Genomic DNA, 18,030 nt, shown 5'->3' with positions numbered 1-18,030 from the left:
TTTTTCACTCTCCCTAAAACCCGTTTCACACACTCTTTTCCATTTACTCCCCGTATCCCTTTCCCTTTGTAAGTAACTCCCTGTCACCCACTTTAGTTCCCCACCATGTCACGTCTGAAAAATAGCTGTTTTTCAGAGGGTGAGTTGAGAGTTATAGTGGATTAAATCATAAGTGTAGAGCCACAATTGTTTGGAGCACAAGTCCAGCACACTCCTCTCAGAATTAAAATGGAACAAGGGTAAAGGCTTGTTGACAGAGTGAATGCTGTAGGCACCACCCTGCACACAAAGGAGAACATTAGGAAGAGGTGAGTTCTTGCCTGTTATGCCTCCGTTTTCACCAGCTGGGATGTGGTGGTTGGAAGGCAATATCATGCCTTGTCCAGCAGAAACAGTGGTTCTGACTGCCTCATTGGCCTGTCTCACAGCTGCTGTGGTCTGCGCTGCCTAATGGTGCAGGATGGACCGCGGACGGCTGTGGTCTATAGAACTGCATGCATCGTAATACACTGGTCTGACCACCAACCTACGGCTGTGGTCTATAGAACTGCATGCATTGTAATACACTGATCTGACCACCAAACCGATGGTGGTCGGACTGCCACCACCACCATGGCAGTCCATGGATCACCAAACTTGTAATCAGGTCCTAAGTCCATTCCTGTTCACAAACTGCTCTTCCATAATGGGTACAGGTAGAAAAGATCCAAAACATTCATAAATGCACACTATCTCAGAGCTGGAGTAAGTACAACACTATACATTGCAAATCACTTGTACCTCAACACCTTCAATTAGAAAATAAGGGAGGTATGGTCTCAATAAACCCCATACGAACTGATATTCAAATACATTAATTATTTAAAATATTTAAAATATAAATGTATTGTACTTAATATTTAAAAATATCTATAAGTCAAATATAATTATAATAGTATTTAAAAATATTTTACTAACCGTTTTAAACATAATAATGAATATAAAATCAAAATGTAATAAAATAAATGAATTTTCATTAATAATATACATACACAATAAAAAAGTCGTTTTTTTTACTTTGAATTGTGTTTCATTTTAAAATTTCAGGGAAAATTATTTTAAATCATTATGATCAAAATAAAAACTGTTTTATTTTAAAATTGATTTATTAATGCTGTAGGGTTTTTATAATGTTCTGCACTTAAATTAAAACGTTTTTTAACGTTAATAGACTTTGACATTTTTCCCCATAATAGAACATTGGTAGATCTCTAACTGGGACAGCAAATGCAGCTGTGAAGTTACTCCAAGAAATAACTTTGCAACTTTGCAAATGTATTTGACATTTTTACAAACTTTATACTCATAAACGGGGAATAGCCAAAAGTAGTAAAGTAACTCAAAAGCGTAAGAATAAACTTATACATCTAGATTTACCCACATGAAAGTTTACCTTTGTGAATAGGCCCCAAAGTGTAAAGTTTGCCTTTATTTTGTCATCTAGCTCTTTACTTGAAAGCTGCCCTTTGTATTTCATTTACTACAGATGCTCTCTGCGTTAACCAGATGGTCTCTAAATGCAATTTGTGGTGTGCACTTTCTTGTGTGTAATATGTTTGCCACTTTTATATGTAAAATAACAGTGGGATATACTAAAGAGTACCAGCCATCTCCAAGTCAGTGCGAGAGAAGAGGTTGGTAAATTCAAAGCAAATAAGGTGACCACATTAAGATCTGGGTGCACCAAATGCACTCCTCTGCCCCCAGCACCTGGAAGTAACCTTTTTGGATTATGCTAGATACATTTTAGAGTAAATTATTCACAAATATATCTGAAAAAATGATTCACAGTCACATGCTCCTGATGCAAGAAGTGCAGAAACCTGTAGAAAGTACACTCAGTAGCAACTGCTGCCAGAAGATATGGAGGAAGGAGGGCCTTAGAGCAGTGGTTCCCAACCTTCTGACTTTTGTGGACCCCCACTTTACCATTACTGGAGCCTGGGGACCCCCACTGAATCTTTATAGGACTTTGGGGACCCCCTACTGAGTCATTACTGAAAGGCGAGGGTCTAATCTGTTGATGTTATTTAGTTTTCTAATCAGTCGCGGACCCCCTGAGGAGGCTTCGCGGACCCCCAGGGGTCCCCGGACCACAGGTTGGGAACCACTGCCTTAGAGGAAACTATTTTCTGCTACAATAAAAATGTAGTGCAAAAAATGTTTAAAATCACAAGTTTACTAAATCTACACATGCGTATTATATGACGTAAGCCGTAGTGTTAGGAAAACAGAGCCAGATCACTAATGTCTGTAAATAATATGGACATGCGTACACATAACAGTGTGTACTTAGTGCATGCTTTCAAATTGAAAGTAAATCCCCAAGCAGCAGAGAATTATATACATATTGAAGAGTACCTAACACAAGTCATTATTTAAATATCTAAATCTCTATTTTTGTGAATTTGGTGTGTGCAAACTTACCCTGATTAGTCTTTACAGGCCACATGCGAGCCTTATTGAAAGTAGTTTGGGGTTTTTCATAAACACGCTTTGCAAGGTTGTTCTATTAAAATGTAGCAAAGAATCAATATCCAGAGTTATGGCTTCTCCCCGAGGGCTTTCATGCAATGAATAGACTACTGGGAAATTGATAATATGAATTAATGTTTGACATCCCCCATGACTTTTGGCAGCCACGTTTAGACAGTGCATAGAAAAGTGCTGCATCTGCTATGCTGATTCAACTTTTCTTCATGATCATGTATTGAGCAAAACGGTTGCCAACTCAGTTTTAGAGGGCTAGGTTATAGAATTAAGATATTTTTGGCACTGAATGCATAAGGATCCACCCTATGCAGAGGGGATTGCTGATTATGACTGACGGTCTTGTACCAAAGGAACAGAATCCAGGTTCTTTTATGACCAAGTGTGCTGGCAGCTCTGTATGAAACTAAAGATTTCCCCTTATGTCAATGTTTGACCTACCTCCGGAATCAAAATCTGTTACCAACTGTGATTATTTCAGTTACATTTTACTGAAAGGCATGAGTCTGTCTGAGGCATGCTAGGTAATGATACAGGTCTGCTAGGCCATACAGACAAAAATCTCGGGCTCTCTAGGAGAATGCGTTATATTTGCTGTGGCCTGGGAACAACATATGGTATTAAGTGTAGACAGCCTGATCCCTACAAAAAAAGAAACAGTAGGCTTGCTTAATAAGGGGTTTTCACCTGTGTGCTGAAAGGTAATAAATGGGATTCTGCAATCCTTATATTAAAATTCCTGTTTCTAATGTCTTTATAATCTGAAACTTCTGTTACACTGAATCACCTATTAAGGAGAAATGAGTAGTCACACAACTGTAATTATAGAAAAGTTAGAAACTTTCTGATCTACTGTTCTTTTTTATTTTTTTTTATTGACTTGTATTATACTGACTACATTGATCCTAATATATTTCGCAACAAATAGCTCACAACTTTTTTGATGTGTTTAATTTTGTACTAGAGATTTTATTTTTATTTGTCATGTTCTCTCTTTCATGTGAAAGAGCTATGCAGCGAGAATTCAGGTGGTTTGTGGGAAATTTGATAGTGTGTCCATGTATTATAACGAATAAAATCACCTTGTTGCACATGACAAAGATATTGCAAGTCACCTTGGAGTTTCACAACCTTCTAAAGGAACTTGCCCATGGTCATGGACCTCCTTTTTGAATTGCAATATCCTTATAATGTACAGCGGGGAGTAAATTATGCCATATATGATTCAGGACTTATTACAGAATTCGGAATAGTGCTAGTGGTGATTGAAACTGAAACTGCAGTTGTGTCTTTGGAATCTGCAAAATGTGTAAAGGAATTCAGCTAAGTAACTTGTGAAGCTGAGGTGGAAGCAGGGTCTGGCTGGAAATAAAAAACAGTCCTGTAACAATGTTTCATCCATCCCCAAACTGCAGGAGGCAATGGTAGGAATGGGGCAATGTGTACTTTCAGGATTAGGGCATGGAAACCATTCCTAGCCTGAAAGCAGCACTGTTGCCTGCAGTAAACTTGGAAAATGCCAGAGTGGCACAATGGCCAGTGCAGCTATAGATGAAAGTGTGTGGAAAACCACTTCATGCCTTTCTGGATAGTGACATATGCATAATTGAGCAAAGGAAGATAAGAGTGATGATTGGAAAAGAGGCAGAGAATGGGTAGAATGACAACTTGAGAAGATAAAATCGCGATGTTTGCTTTAACTGAGACTAAAGGCTCAATTTAAATGTGGCTAGTGTTCGGTATTTGGGGAATTATGCAAGACTGTCATTTTTTTTTTTTGATCTGATGACAGGGACTGGCTTCTCACTAGTCTCCAAAATGTTCGTGTCACAAATCTGGGCCATCCTTCTTATATTTTCATGTATCTCCCAATTTACCTTTCATTGCTGGCATAAGAACAGGAAAATAATGTCTACAAATAATCAAAAGAGATTAATAAAAGTACCCTAAGCAGGCATCTGCAAAATAAACCAAGAACTTTAAAAATAACTACACACACATTCCCACTGACGAGCATTAAAACTGAAAAACGTTTGAACCACAGATGTGCAACACTAGCATTGTCGCATGTTGTTCAGAAGGGTCGCATCATATTTATTTCTAGTACAGCAACTCTTTAGCGAATTATAAGTATTCTTTTGTTAAATAAATATCTGTTTTTACCCTATTGAGCCGGTTTGCTTGGTATGTGTTTGTGCCATTGTGGGACTTTAAGCCTTTTTCTTGTAAGCCTTCAGATGCCTTCACGTTTCATGTTTTGTTTGCTTAAGCTTCTGCTGCATCAGAGAAAGTTGCCTTGCTGCACTGGTTTACGTGAAAGAATGGTAAATCTACCCCTGAAGTTAGCAAGGAGAACAAGTACCTAAACTGAAGTTGTCATAGCAAAACACATGTACGAACCTTCATACACAATCTGTGCAGGACATTGCTCTGCTATGAAGCATGATAGACCTGTAGCTCTGAACTGTGGCTAGGACACAGACTTTCCCTGCTTGAGCTCTGTAAGATGGAATTGATATTTACAGTACTGAGACAGACTCTTCTTTACAATGAAGGAGATTGTATCTACTAAACTGGTGTTGCACTCACTGTGGCTAGAGTAATGTATATTACAGTTACTACATGTGAAAGTATACACTTGGGGGCATTCAGACCGGGAAAGGCAGCCCTCTTGACTGTCAGGTCATTGAACCATTCCGCCGGCAGAGGACCGTCTGCTGAATTCAGAGGCACCAGCCTGTTAAGTGGGAATCTCTGTGCCATCAGCGGAGCCAATATAACATAGGCGGTTTGGTGACTTTGATTTTGGATTGGAAATTATTGTCCTCTAATTTGCAAAAGTAATACCTTTGCTCTTATGTGGAATCTTGATTTTAAGATGGGAAATTAGTAAATTGTGTTCCTTTATATCAGCAATCATAACGGACACACTGGGTCCTTTGCAGACTTTCCCATCTTTTGTTTTGCATTTCTCTAACCACTGTCATCTAATATATATTTTGTTAAAATTATTTGCCAAGTCTGCTCCATAGGTCTCACATTCTGCACCTCATTTCGTTGTATGAGAGATTTTGCTCGTCATCTAACCTGGCTGACTGATTTTTATTTTGCCAAGGAATGTACATTTATTGAGAACAATTATTTATTAGCATTTAGTTTTTCACACAAATTTCAGTATAACAGTGATGTCCAAGAGAGCATAATGAAATAAATGTAAACCATAGGATCTCTAGTCAGTAAATCCCAACCAGTTCTCAGGATCACATCCATTATGATATAGAACGTTCCAAAGAATATATCCAAAAAAATCAACACGCTATGTATAACACTTACGTTGGATGATCAGAAGCTCTAAAATTGAAGGATTTTCAGTTATGTCCAGCAAGTTTACGATGAAACTGTGAGACAATTCTAACCAGAAAAGGGTTGCTTAACAGGTATTACCACTAAGCAAAATGTAAAATCATATAATCCTAAATTAGGAAGCATACATAAAAGAATAATAAATAAAATAATACATTGAAAAAAGTGCCTAATCCACATCTTATCATGTGGCCTTACTAATCCCATCCAGCCCAACAGAGGGTGTTTCCTGTCTATCTAAACACATACTAGTAACCAACTATAAAGTCAGATGGAGGATGTAAAAAAATTCAAAATCTCAAAGCGAACAATCTTATGTCATTGTACATTACTCATTTTTTAAATAGTGATCTAACCACAGTTGATATATAATCAAAGTCAAGAGGTAGTGATGATGTATCTAATCATATAGACAATGCACATCACTACTGGCTTTTCTTAGAGTCAAACAGTGCCACCAATATCTTTTGTCTTATCTCTGTTTCTGAACGTGGATAACAAACCTTGAACCGTGAAATTGTCTGACTCTCTGATCTATTTGGTGATAGTGTGAAAACTAACAGAGCTACTACCCAGGTAATATTATTTGCTTATGATTTCTGGGAGCAGTTTACCTATAACAGTTTGATAATGTCTTAGTCATGTCTCAAAAGTGCTTGATTTGCTTAGCTTTCCCAAGCAAGGAACAAAGAACAGTAGACATGACCTAGAAGGAAAAAAAGACGAATAACTTTCAGAATCAAGAAAAAACACAAAGCCCAATCTCGAGGTTTTTATCATATGATTTTTGTTAGGTGTGTTGGGATGATGGTCCATCTTTATGCTTAAAAAATAATTTGGAATCCGTTTACCATAAAAAAAACTTATCGACATCTGGGGTCATATTTATGAGCCCCCTTGCACTGCTGTTGCATCACATATTGTGATGCAACGGTGGGACAAATCTTTCAGTCATGTCTATGAGGCCATGCCAAGCCACTTTGCGTGGCTTTGAATAGCCTCATAGATATGGAGTAAGGCAAGGTAGCACAAATCCCTGTGCTGCCTTACTCTGCATTAGGGAGGTGTTCCATGGGCATTGTGGTGGGTGTGCCCATGCAACACGGATGGATTGTGACACATCCCCAGACTTACAAGGCCATGTTAACTTTGGGATGCATCAAAACCTTATGCCTTCCCTGGGGAGGTGTAACAAGGAGAAATATAATTATTTCTCCTCGTTTTTTCCTCTTTCTATGTAGGCTACATTCTGCAGCACACATAGGAAGAGGAAACCCCCTCCAAGGATTGTTTTTGTGCAGGAAGGTGGCCCTTTCTGCACAAAAACAAACCTGCATGCAATGCAGAAACCCTTGCACCATGTTGCATGTGTGCCTATGTTGTAGTTGGACTCTTTCTCCTTAGTGAGACTGCAGGTTTAGGGGTGACAGCACTTGTGTTTGTAGGGGACTGAGTCACTCCTACAACAAGTCACAACTGTTGGCCCAGCCCTCCTGGCTCACAAGCAATCCCTCACTAAATGTAGACAGTAAAGGTAATTATTGGCAGCCTTCAGCATGGTCTCTAGATGCAACTTCTCAGGGGGGTCATGGTGAAACTGAAGTTTTCCTTTTCTCTTGTTAGCAATAAGCCTCATACACACATAGGAAATGAAGGAGATGAAAGAGAGTTCTCAATATATTTATTGAAAAGACTGCAACCTACAGTAAAATGCATGAATTGCAATGATTATGATAATGAGCAATAATAGAAGCAAAAGATGAGAATTGTGAATATGAAAATCCCGACCTTATTGCAATGAATATATGTTATGAAATTCCTAACAAAGAAAAATCGATTTCTTCCCTATCAAGAGCTAGGTAGGATAAACCCTAATCTGCCAGTACAATGTCCAATAGAAGGACCGCCGATTCCTGGTTACCTTGGAATAAAGTATATAGGTCAGACTCCGTGATGATACGAAGGTTGAGTTCTGCAGCAAGGTGATGTGCTGCATAGATGGCATCTGGAAGGAACCCCTCTAACGGCCTTTGTCTGTGTGAGGTATATTTATACAGCTCATGTAGGATCCATGATGCAGATATGTTCCTAAACAACTGATAAAGTAGCAGACTTGTGTTGGAAATTATATAAACAATCCCTAACAAGTATGCACAATGTTCCTCTCAAACATAACAGTGAAAGGGACATGATGACAATACCTATGTATATCATTGATAATGACACCTTCTCAGAATTGAGAACATTTCTTATAAAATGTAGGCAGTTGCAAAGTACTAAAAGAAATAATTAAATAAATAGGATAAAACAGAGCATGCTAAGTAGGTAAAAGGTTACTAGGTAAAAAGGGCAACAGGCCTGCAAGCTGATAGCTAAGCTTTCTCCTGTGCCCAGTGAGGAATTAAAACTGATTCACTACACCTATATTGGTGCTGGGCAGCCCACTGTGTGCCAATGCAGAAGGAAATGACATGAATGACCTGCACTCCTTAAATATAGCTCATTCCTGCCCTGTCCAAGAGACACGGTAGAGCAAAGTGGCTTGCTGCACTGTATTGCAAAATTTTGTCATAAATATGGGCCCCAGAACATTGCCTTTGTAAGGAAACATGAAGTATGGATTTTGCAATGCTGAAGGGCATATTGCCCAGCTTGTCTGGTTGGCAAGGTTTAGGTTATATGTATCTCCAGTTCTCTATCAAAAGAACTCGAAATTTCTCCTGCGGAAGGGCTTTGAGAGATGCTCACATATAATTAGTTCCTAAGTCAAGAGGCCTTTGGTTGAAAACTCTAGCTAAGAGAAAGGTTGTCCATGTGCAAGTAGTTCTGAATTATTCCATACTGGGGCATGCAAGTGTAAGAAGCCATTCATCCTTACTGATAAATAAGTAAAGGAAAAATTGGTCCGTTCCCTGGAATATTGGGTTATCAGAATCCCAGGACAACTTCTGTCTTCTGTTCAGAATTGCTGGTCTTATCAGGCTTTTCATCAAATGTTTCTCAATATTCACCCATTCTATCAACGTCATTTTGTAGCTAATAGTGCAAAGCCAGTTGGGATAATTTTGTGCTTCATTATGCATCTCAGTATATGGGAAACACACACCAGCCAGAGTTGCTGAAGTATATATTCATGGCATTTTCAGGAGCAGTTCTTTTCTATCCCAGATGTGTTTCTTTACCTCTGTGTCAACAAGTCAATAATGTATATGAAATGTGGAATGGTATCATATAAAAAACTTACACAAACCTGGAATCTAATAACATTTTGAGTGTTTGCCCTCTTTTCCACATCCACAGTTATATCTTAGTTTAACTTGCAAAGACATTCATTGATTTGTCCAAAGGGACATTGCTGTTTGTTATAATTGAATGTTGGTTAAAAAACAATGCAGTGGTATACATGAGGAGTCAGCAGTCAGCAGTAGTGCCTCCCTTTTTGTACAATTTATTTTATATCCAGACAGAAGTGTGAATTTTCAAAAAGTGCCAAGAAGTGCTGGCAATTAGGATTCTGGGTCAACAATCAAAGTGTCATCTGCATATAGATACAGGTTCAATTCTCCAGTGCTGCAGTTGTAACTTTGAATTCTGATGCCCGTCTAATGGCAATTACCAGTGGTCCTATCGCCAGCAGGAAGAATAGGAAGGATAGGGCAAAGCCCTGTCTAGTACCTCTATGAATCTTTAGTTGCCCAGAAAAGAAGCCTCAACAGTTGACAGAGGATATTGAGTTTTATGCAACCATCCAAAATGTTGTAATAATTTCAATCTTATTCCAGCCTGTCCATGATTCGACATGATATGCACTTTCACCCTGTTCAAAGTATCCAAGGATATGGCCACCTAGTCATGGTGGTCATCTCACACTTACCACATAAATTGTACCAGCATCCTCATGTGATTCTTGGAAGATCTGCCAGGAATTACACCTATCTGAATTTTGTGTATCAGAAAAGAAATCACAGTCTTCAATCTGGAGTCTAACACCTTGGCCAAGCTTTTGATATCCATATTTAATAAAAAGAAGTTGATCTGAAATGTGTACACAAAAGTGCATCTCTTCTTGTCCTAGGGATCACGGAAATGTTTTGTTGAATTCAGATTGCAACAAATTACTTCATGCAGTTTTTCTGAAGACCTTGTAGAGTAAGGTGATAATTACAGTAGTTGATTTTGTAGAACTTAATTGGGAATCCATCCCCTGCACCATTCTTGAATTCACGTTGTTGATTTCATCAGCAATTGCAACATCAAATCGGGCATGATCCAGTTAATCTAGAATTTTTTTACAGGCGTTAGAAAATTGTCATTCTCTGAAATGTACGAGGTGGCAAAGCAATAAGTAAATTCCTCAGAAATCTCCACTGGCGATGAACCAGAATACCTCCTTTGTCCTTGCTGATAAGGTGGACTGATGCTATTTTTCTACCTGCATAGCCAGCACTTCTCCAGCATTGTCCTAGGATCATGATTCTTTGAATTGATCCTGGATAAGGTCAATTCCACTTTCAAAGTGAGGCTGAGTTCAATTTGTATTTTGCTTTTCAAAGCATATTGGCTCTCAGGGTCTAGTATTTATCGAACAGCACACTGAGTGCTTTAATGTTTTTTCCAGCTCCAACTGCATCTTGTAGGTTGCCTCCCAAGCAATTGCAGAGTCTCTCTCCAATGACCCCCAAATGCAGGATTTGCCTTCAGCCCACTACATCTGAAACTATGTTACAGAGTTTCCTTTCAAATGAATGTATTCCTTGAGATGATTTCAGTTTTTTCTTGTCATTTTAACTTCTATTCACCACAGGGATTCATCCTCCATCTCTGGTTTATGGGTTTTGTGCTAGTAAGTAAATTCCAAAATCAAAGTGCTGCATTCTTTACAAGAAATGCAGCTATTCCGATCTTAAAATATTTCCAAAGTAAGAGAGTTGAATCAGTGGGGCTAGGAAGGATCGGGAGAGGCTCGTAGTAAGAGATGCCTGTCTGGTAGAAGAGCACATCACCTATTACCCTTGACCATCTCTTAGGGTTATACAGCAAAGCATACAAAGTTCACTGCTGTGATCGCACAGGCTGTGTTGTAGAATGGAATGTTATTATGTGAGCTAATGTTTGTCATTTTTAAAGACCAAAAGTTGCCGCAAGTAGCCTATTAGTTCTAAGCGAACAGTGCAGCATAGCGAATGTCCCATTATGTTTCGATCAGGCATCGAAACTATAAATCACATTACGAATTATAACCGAATGGCAAAAATAAAGCGCATTTATAAATATGTACTACTTTGTCTTAGTTGAAACTTGCATATATTATTAAAACAGTACAGAACATAAAAGTGTGCAATATGCGGCAACACAAAGCAGTTCAAAGTTGCTCATTATGGGGGTCATTCCGAAGGCCGCCCGCCAGCCCAGCGGGAAACCCCTTCCCACGAGGACGCCGGCTCCGAATGGAGCCGGCGTAGTGGGAAGGGTGCGACGGGTGCAGTTGCACCTGTCGCGAATTTCAGTGTCTGCAATGCAGACACTGAAATTCTATGTGGGGCCCGCTTACGGGGGCCCCACGACACCCCTCACCGCCATCCTGTTCCTGGCGGTCGGAACCGCCAGGAACAGGATGGCAGTGAGGGGGTCGGAATGCCCCATGGCAGCGCAGCAAGCTGCGCCGCCATGGGGGATTCATCAGGGCATCGGAAAACCGGCGGGACACCGCCGGTTTCCCTGTTCTGACCGCGGCCAAACCGCTGCGGTCAGAATGCCCTGCGGGGCACCGCCAGCCTGTTGTGCCCCGGCGGTCGGAATGACCCCCTATGTGTTCCACTGACTCCATTGACAATTTTAATGACTTACTGCATGCCATAAAGGTAATTGGAACTCACAAAATGTCCACTAGCATTCCCTGTGCACATTTTCGAGCATGTATGTCAGGGCCTTGATAAAGGGAGTGCAATTGAAAACCTTGCTTTGCGCCCTATCCGGTATGAGTGGAAGTTCCAGTAATAATGAAAATGAGATCTGTGTGTGATGGCCTCCTTTTAATATGGAAGTTGCATGAAGCAGATAATTCAGTATTATCTGCGCACAGGTCCTCCTGGCCTGATTTTCGGCCGCCCGGTGTGTATGTTGCCCCCCCCCCCCACTTCCTGATTGACTGCTGTGCCTTTGAAGGACAGGAGTCACAGTGGCGCCCACTGTGTATTGCGTTCTGCTGATTTGGAGGCCTGCTATTCCCAGCAGATCTCTTGTCTCAGCAGAAAGCACTTTCAATGCGCTGCCGGTAAGGGATATTAATAGACATACTACAGTGTTTTCCCTTTGGCCTTATAAATACATCCAGTACTGGGCAATTACAGGTGTGCAATGTTGCTGCCTCATCCTGACTTTGGAACTTGGTAAGCCAAGCTCAACACTGCAAGGGCTGTTGATCAGGGCACTAGCAAGACATTCTCTTCTGTATGCCTGGATTAACTAATTACTGTCCTTTCCTCGACATCACTTATTTATACATTATATAAATGCATGAATGCAAACATGGATGGCTCACCAGCGTTATGATCTTCCTAACGCAAATTTAAAAGTTCCCACTAAAGGTGCTGAAAACAAAGTGAAATACCGAAGGTTTGATTAAAGTTTGTTAAGTGATACATTCTGGAATTGAGGAAACAACGACATTTCAAACAGAGGGTTATGGTCAGTTTATGAGCTCAATATTCATATTTTTGATGACGTGCTAAATCTGAAGAATAACTCAGTAGTGAGATTTCTTCCACCGTGGGGGTGTTTAGATGGTGTAAATTCCACTGGTGGAACCTTATCTGGAGTGAACACTTTTTCCACAAATCAGTTGAATTTCTGTTACCGCCCAACTCCACAAAAAGCCCATTACATATTGTCTTAAGAGTTTGAGTATCAGGAACTTCATTCATCAGTGTGGGATTTGTTTGTCATAGATGCATTTCCAGTTCCCCCCAACGCCCACCATTATGAAAGAGCCTACCCGCTCAAAGTATCTTCATAAGACATTTTCAGTTTGGGTTATTTTTTAAACAATATCATCTGTTCCTGTGTTGGATGGTGGAATTTTCTCCATAGGTGTGGGTAACAGAAAAGTGAATGTGTATTTTCTGTGCCCACATAACTTGCAACATTGTTTCTATTTTCTTACAACTAGTATTTTACAAAAATATTGCCTTGTGAAACCGATCTCCGAGGATAGAAGTGGCAACATTGGCTCTTGTTACTTTGTTGCTCAAAACTGCCCGTGGCTGCTTTCATAATGTGTCAGAAAAAATAAATGCATGGGCCCTATGTTTTTCTTAGGTGCCTACCGCTCGTACTGCCAAATGTAGCGGTAGCTGAATAGCAAGGCTGCTAGTCTCTCTCACATCTTTCATCTGTTTCTCTCCCTACCCTCCATTTACTGTCTCTTTATATAAATCTTGCAGATTCCCTACAATTGCAATTTGTCAATATTTTTCTTAGCTTTCTCTTCCCCCTTTGTTATTCCTTCAGAGTCTTTCTCTCTGATATCCTGGATCAAGGTTTAAAGCTGAAAAATTAGTCTTGATCTCCAGAATGAGTGCCCTTGCCACCATCTGATACCACTGACACAAATTAAGCCCTGCAAACCAGTCATTCTGCTTTCCATTTTTCTGGTATACTGCTCAGTAGGGGGCTGCATTAAAAGCTGCATGGGCTGCAACTGCCTCATCCATGACCCCATTCTAGCAGAGTGGGGCTGATCTGAGTATATTTCCCAGGCCCCTCAAATGAGTGCCTGTGTCCACCACCAGTAACAACAGGCAGAAATGAAGCACTACTGCAGCTTTCTATTCAGGATCACTAAACACCCTGGTTTAGGAATGCTGGATTTCAGACCACAAGACTGATCACCTTTAAAGCCAATCTAGTTGGCCAAAACGGGATGCAGAGGACTCCTGCCTGGTGGGACCAGACCAAAGAGTAAGTTGAAATCGTAAGTATTCTGAAGATCAGATCAGTGATGAGTGTTTATCTCCTGGGTCCTCCTATACAGTCTACAATTTACTGGTGTGATTCATTCACTCTTAATTATACGAAGTTGAAATATCTGTCATATATTACTGTCAAACAAGCCAGGACAAGTACCATTGACAGCAGAAATTCAGACACGTTTGTGATATTGTTTGAAGCATGTTCTTGCCCTGCAATACCAAAGAGACTAGTTGTGTATAGGGAGTAACTAAATAGAAAACATATCTGTGCTAAATAGTTGTATGAGTTTATATTTTAATGTAAGCAGCTATTTATAAAATACACTATTACTGTACCATTGTTCAAGGGGCTTGATGTACTAAGCACTTTGCAATTGCAAAGCCTGCAATTTGCAAAATCTCAGGGTTTATGCTAGCAAAAGGAATTAGGGCTTTTCTTTAAATTCAAACCCCTTTTATGACTCAGACAATTATTTGTGACCTAAAAAAACGGCTGCTGTGATCCTTTCTGAATCGCAAATATGAAGGGGTAAGAAAGAGGTGCCCTCCTATTTGTGATTTGGAAAGGAACGTATCAGTGGTTTGTGACTGGGGATTCGCAAAGGGGAAGCCCATTGTGAATCATGTCAGCAGCCTCGGAGAGAGCAGGCAGTGAATCACTGCCCTCCCCCTCTGATGTCTTCCCAAAAGGGAAACATATTTTGTAACAAAGTTAATGGACACAGGCTCCTTTAAAAAATATATTTCCTGTTTTGGAAAGCAAATGTAAGGACGGATGCTGGTTGTCCCTTGCAGGGCTGCATCCCTCCATTCACTCTGTGTTGTAAATTGTAACATGCCAAATTAATATTCATTAGTTAGGCTATCTCTGACCCCCACCTAACCCCGTGAATAGAAAATTTGGGATACGACCTACAAGTAAATAGGTTGCATTGCTACTTGCATTCCCCTTCGCAAACCAGTCAGTGTGCAGACTTACCATACATGGTTCACGAGCAGGACTGCTACATGGGGCCCAAGATACTGTATTCCCCCTTTGGTCCACCTACCAATGATGGTTGGATGTAGGTAAGATCAACTGATGGGCAGACTTGTATGACATCCTTTGATCATTGATCAGTGCTTAATTTTTGTAAAAGAAAAAAAAAAAATAAGTTCAAATGTTTAAAGGTTTTCTTAGGAGCCTTCCACAGGTGTTGCTTAATCCCAGTGGTGCGGGGTAGGGGAATCTGGGACTCAAAGGAGAATGCTTTGTCCTAATTCTACAGCATAATATTTTTTTGCCACTACCCTACACTTCATGTCTCTATTTTCTCTCTTACATCTTCTTTTACAGCCCTTTCTCTCGTTGTTCCTGTTTATCTCTTTCTATTCCACCTTATTTTTCTATTCCGTCTTTATCGCTCTTGTTCACAAAGTCTGATGATGAAAAATAAATCCTATACCAAAAACTATGGTTGTTACCACCACATGCAACCCTAGCACAGATTAAGCTCCCTTTATGGACACATATATTAAAATCCAAGCCTAAGACAAGGTTCAATAACTGCTACACACTGGTGTAAAATAACGCACCAAAACATGGTAAACATCAACATCTGATAGAATGAAAGATGAATAAATTTCCCCGAACGAGTATAGTGTGCTCGCCCGGAATAATGTTTCAGAATGCCAACGCATATTTTATAAAAAAAAATCGCTCAAAAATACTTTTACACGAATGACAGAAATAAAGTTATACTTAAGAAAGCACACATGAGAAGGGGATTCACAAGCACACGGGACACACCCGTTCCAAGCAGTGCGAACTGACCAGAGCGGTATTTAGTAGTACACAATGGCACACTGTCAAGAGTTAAAAGTAATGAAATGGAGAACGTACACACAGCCCGCTCCATACCGGAGAGGAGTCTCCCAGCTGAGGCTTCTGCTCCGTCCGCACCTTGATGAAGGTGACTGCACCCACCACCACGCTGGACACCCCCAGCCCTATCTCCAGCACGGAGAGTGCCAGGAGACCGCCGATGATCTGACCGCTGGTGCACATCCTCCCGCGGTCATCATCCCTTCCAGTTCCGGGAAAAGAAACCAAACACGCCTTGCAGGTTGCGTCTTCTGTCTCTAGCCTTCAGCTGCAAACTTTTATTCCTCTGTCAGCAGCAGCACATATTAAAGACGAGTTCAATGCAGAATATCTGAGCCTCGCTCTTGAGCGACAAAAGCATGTATTGTTGCGGCGCGCCCGAGGTGGCCGGTGTCCTCGCTGCAAGCCTCACTGAATGCGAAGCAGGGCAGAGTTTGATTGGCGCTGTCCAAGGTCTGATGTAATTCCCACGCGCGCCAGGCCTGAGCAGGGTGGGTGACTTCAATTCAGCAGCAGCGTCTGCTGGCCTGGAGGCACGGAGCCGATAGGAAACGGGACCCTGTGGAAGCTGGGGAGGGTGTTCATGGGAGCCCGCAGGCGACCGCGTGGAAAGTACCCGCACACTCCAGTGGCATTCGTGATTTGCTCAGAATTGCTATCACTGTGCCCATTAGACAGGACGCCCATTAGTTCTGCAGCTCTGGAAAGGGGATTAGGTACGGCTCCTCCGCAGAGACGAAAGTGGCTTTAGGAAAAGTATATGCGCCCTCCGCTCTTTTACTGTTTGCATAGCTGCACTTCGCCTCACGCTGATTATTCACTCAACAACTTTGTCGAGTCACGGGAGAATTTTACTCATAGTGGAAACAGAGAAGGAAAATGCCACATGGAGTTGGCAGAGCTGGATGCCTTCAAGGTCTTACCGTTTTGGAAAAAGGAAAGTACTCTGCCTCCTCGCACGCCTTTCGAAAGCAGTTTGGGAAAGGTGGGAAACGTGGCGTGGACTCTGTCATAGACGGATTCAAACCGCGTATTTACTGGTGTGAATTCCGGAGGCAACCACAACAAACTGATAAATGCAATCCAAGTACTCTTTTTAATTTGAAAACAACACATCACTTCTGTCTTGGGTGATTTATGGAAGTCTTTCCCTGAAAAGCAGGGGAAGCGGCTTGAATGCCTTTGCATTAAGTTATTGTAAGGGAACGCCGGATGGAGGCGGTTGATTATCTGTAAAGCCTCATGGAGGAAATGAAGAACCCGATGAATCATTTGTCATAGGAGAGTAAGTGGCGGAAATCAGTCATCTAGAACTGAGGTGTGGGTGAGAGGCGGTAAAGCCAAGGACGTTTCTACTGGAAACATCCCGCGAAGACAACCATGGGCTCCCTCGTTTTATTTCAGGGTTTGAGGGCATTGAATAAGGAGCCTGCAGATTAGTTATATCTTGAAAAGAGGCAACCAAACTTAGGGGAATCGCACATATTAAATTGAATATTATTGGCTGGCGCACATCCTTTTTAACATCGATTTTAACCGCGGGTTTAAGCTCTGCCTTATGCACAAGCAGATCTAGTTACAGTTTGCGAAAATCTGGGTAAAACCTGTCATTAGTGCAGTAGATATACAGTGACAAAGGATAGAGCACCCCAACATTGCCTTACTTCCACTACTCATCTGGGTGTAGGAGTGTAGGAAAGTACCCTCTTTTTGGCATGTTACCTCGAATTTCTGCCTAATGTCAGTGTGTTTGACCGTGTCATTGGGATCCTGCTAACCAGGATTCCAGTGCTTATGCTCTCTCTCCTCTAAATGTTGTCACTGCATACTGGTAACCCAGTATTTCACCGAAAATTTGCATACTGGTCACCCCTTATAAGTCCCTAGTATATGGTACTTAGGTACCCAGGGCATTGGGGTTCCAGAGGATCCCTATGGGATGCAACATTTCTTTTGCCACCCATAGGGAGCCCATGCAAAGGCTTCTACAGGACTGCCATTGCAGCCTGTGTGAAATGGTACTTGCCCTCTTTCACTGCTGTTTACACTACACCAGGTCACTTATAAGTCTATATGTCAGGCCTTCCAACCTTAAAGGCTGCATGCAGAGTACCTGTGTGTGAGGATACCCCTGCACTAGCAGAGGTGCCACCATGTTGCCCAGGGCCGTTTTCCCGGACTTCGTGAGTGCAGGGACGCCATTTTATGCATGTACTATCCATAGGTCACTACCTATGTACAGCTTCACAATGGCAACTCTAAATATGGCCATGTGTGGTATCAAACATGTTGGAATCATACCCC

The 18,030-nt window shown here is 41.2% G+C and overlaps 1 protein-coding gene across 4 annotated transcripts in view; it reads right to left on the bottom strand.

Moving 5' to 3' along the window:
- Positions 1-16,672, bottom strand: part of TMEM196 (transmembrane protein 196) — a 297,345-nt gene extending 280,673 nt beyond the window's left edge. For 3 of the 4 annotated variants that reach the window (XR_011199188.1, XM_069211688.1, XM_069211690.1), the window contains exon 1: positions 15,745-16,672. Coding sequence is in view for 3 of the 4 variants with exons in the window: in XM_069211688.1 (XP_069067789.1) it covers positions 15,745-15,909 (165 nt within the window). In the remaining variant the exon portion in view is untranslated. The remainder of the gene's footprint in view (positions 1-15,744) is intronic. The other variant, XM_069211689.1, reaches the window with a different exon arrangement.
- Positions 16,673-18,030: the final 1,358 nt, after the last annotated feature.

Source organism: Pleurodeles waltl, chromosome 10 (genome assembly GCF_031143425.1).
Source record: "Pleurodeles waltl isolate 20211129_DDA chromosome 10, aPleWal1.hap1.20221129, whole genome shotgun sequence".
Taxonomy (NCBI): domain Eukaryota; kingdom Metazoa; phylum Chordata; class Amphibia; order Caudata; family Salamandridae; genus Pleurodeles; species Pleurodeles waltl.
Note: the sequence above shows the minus strand (reverse complement) of the source record. Positions and strands in the feature narration are given on the sequence as shown.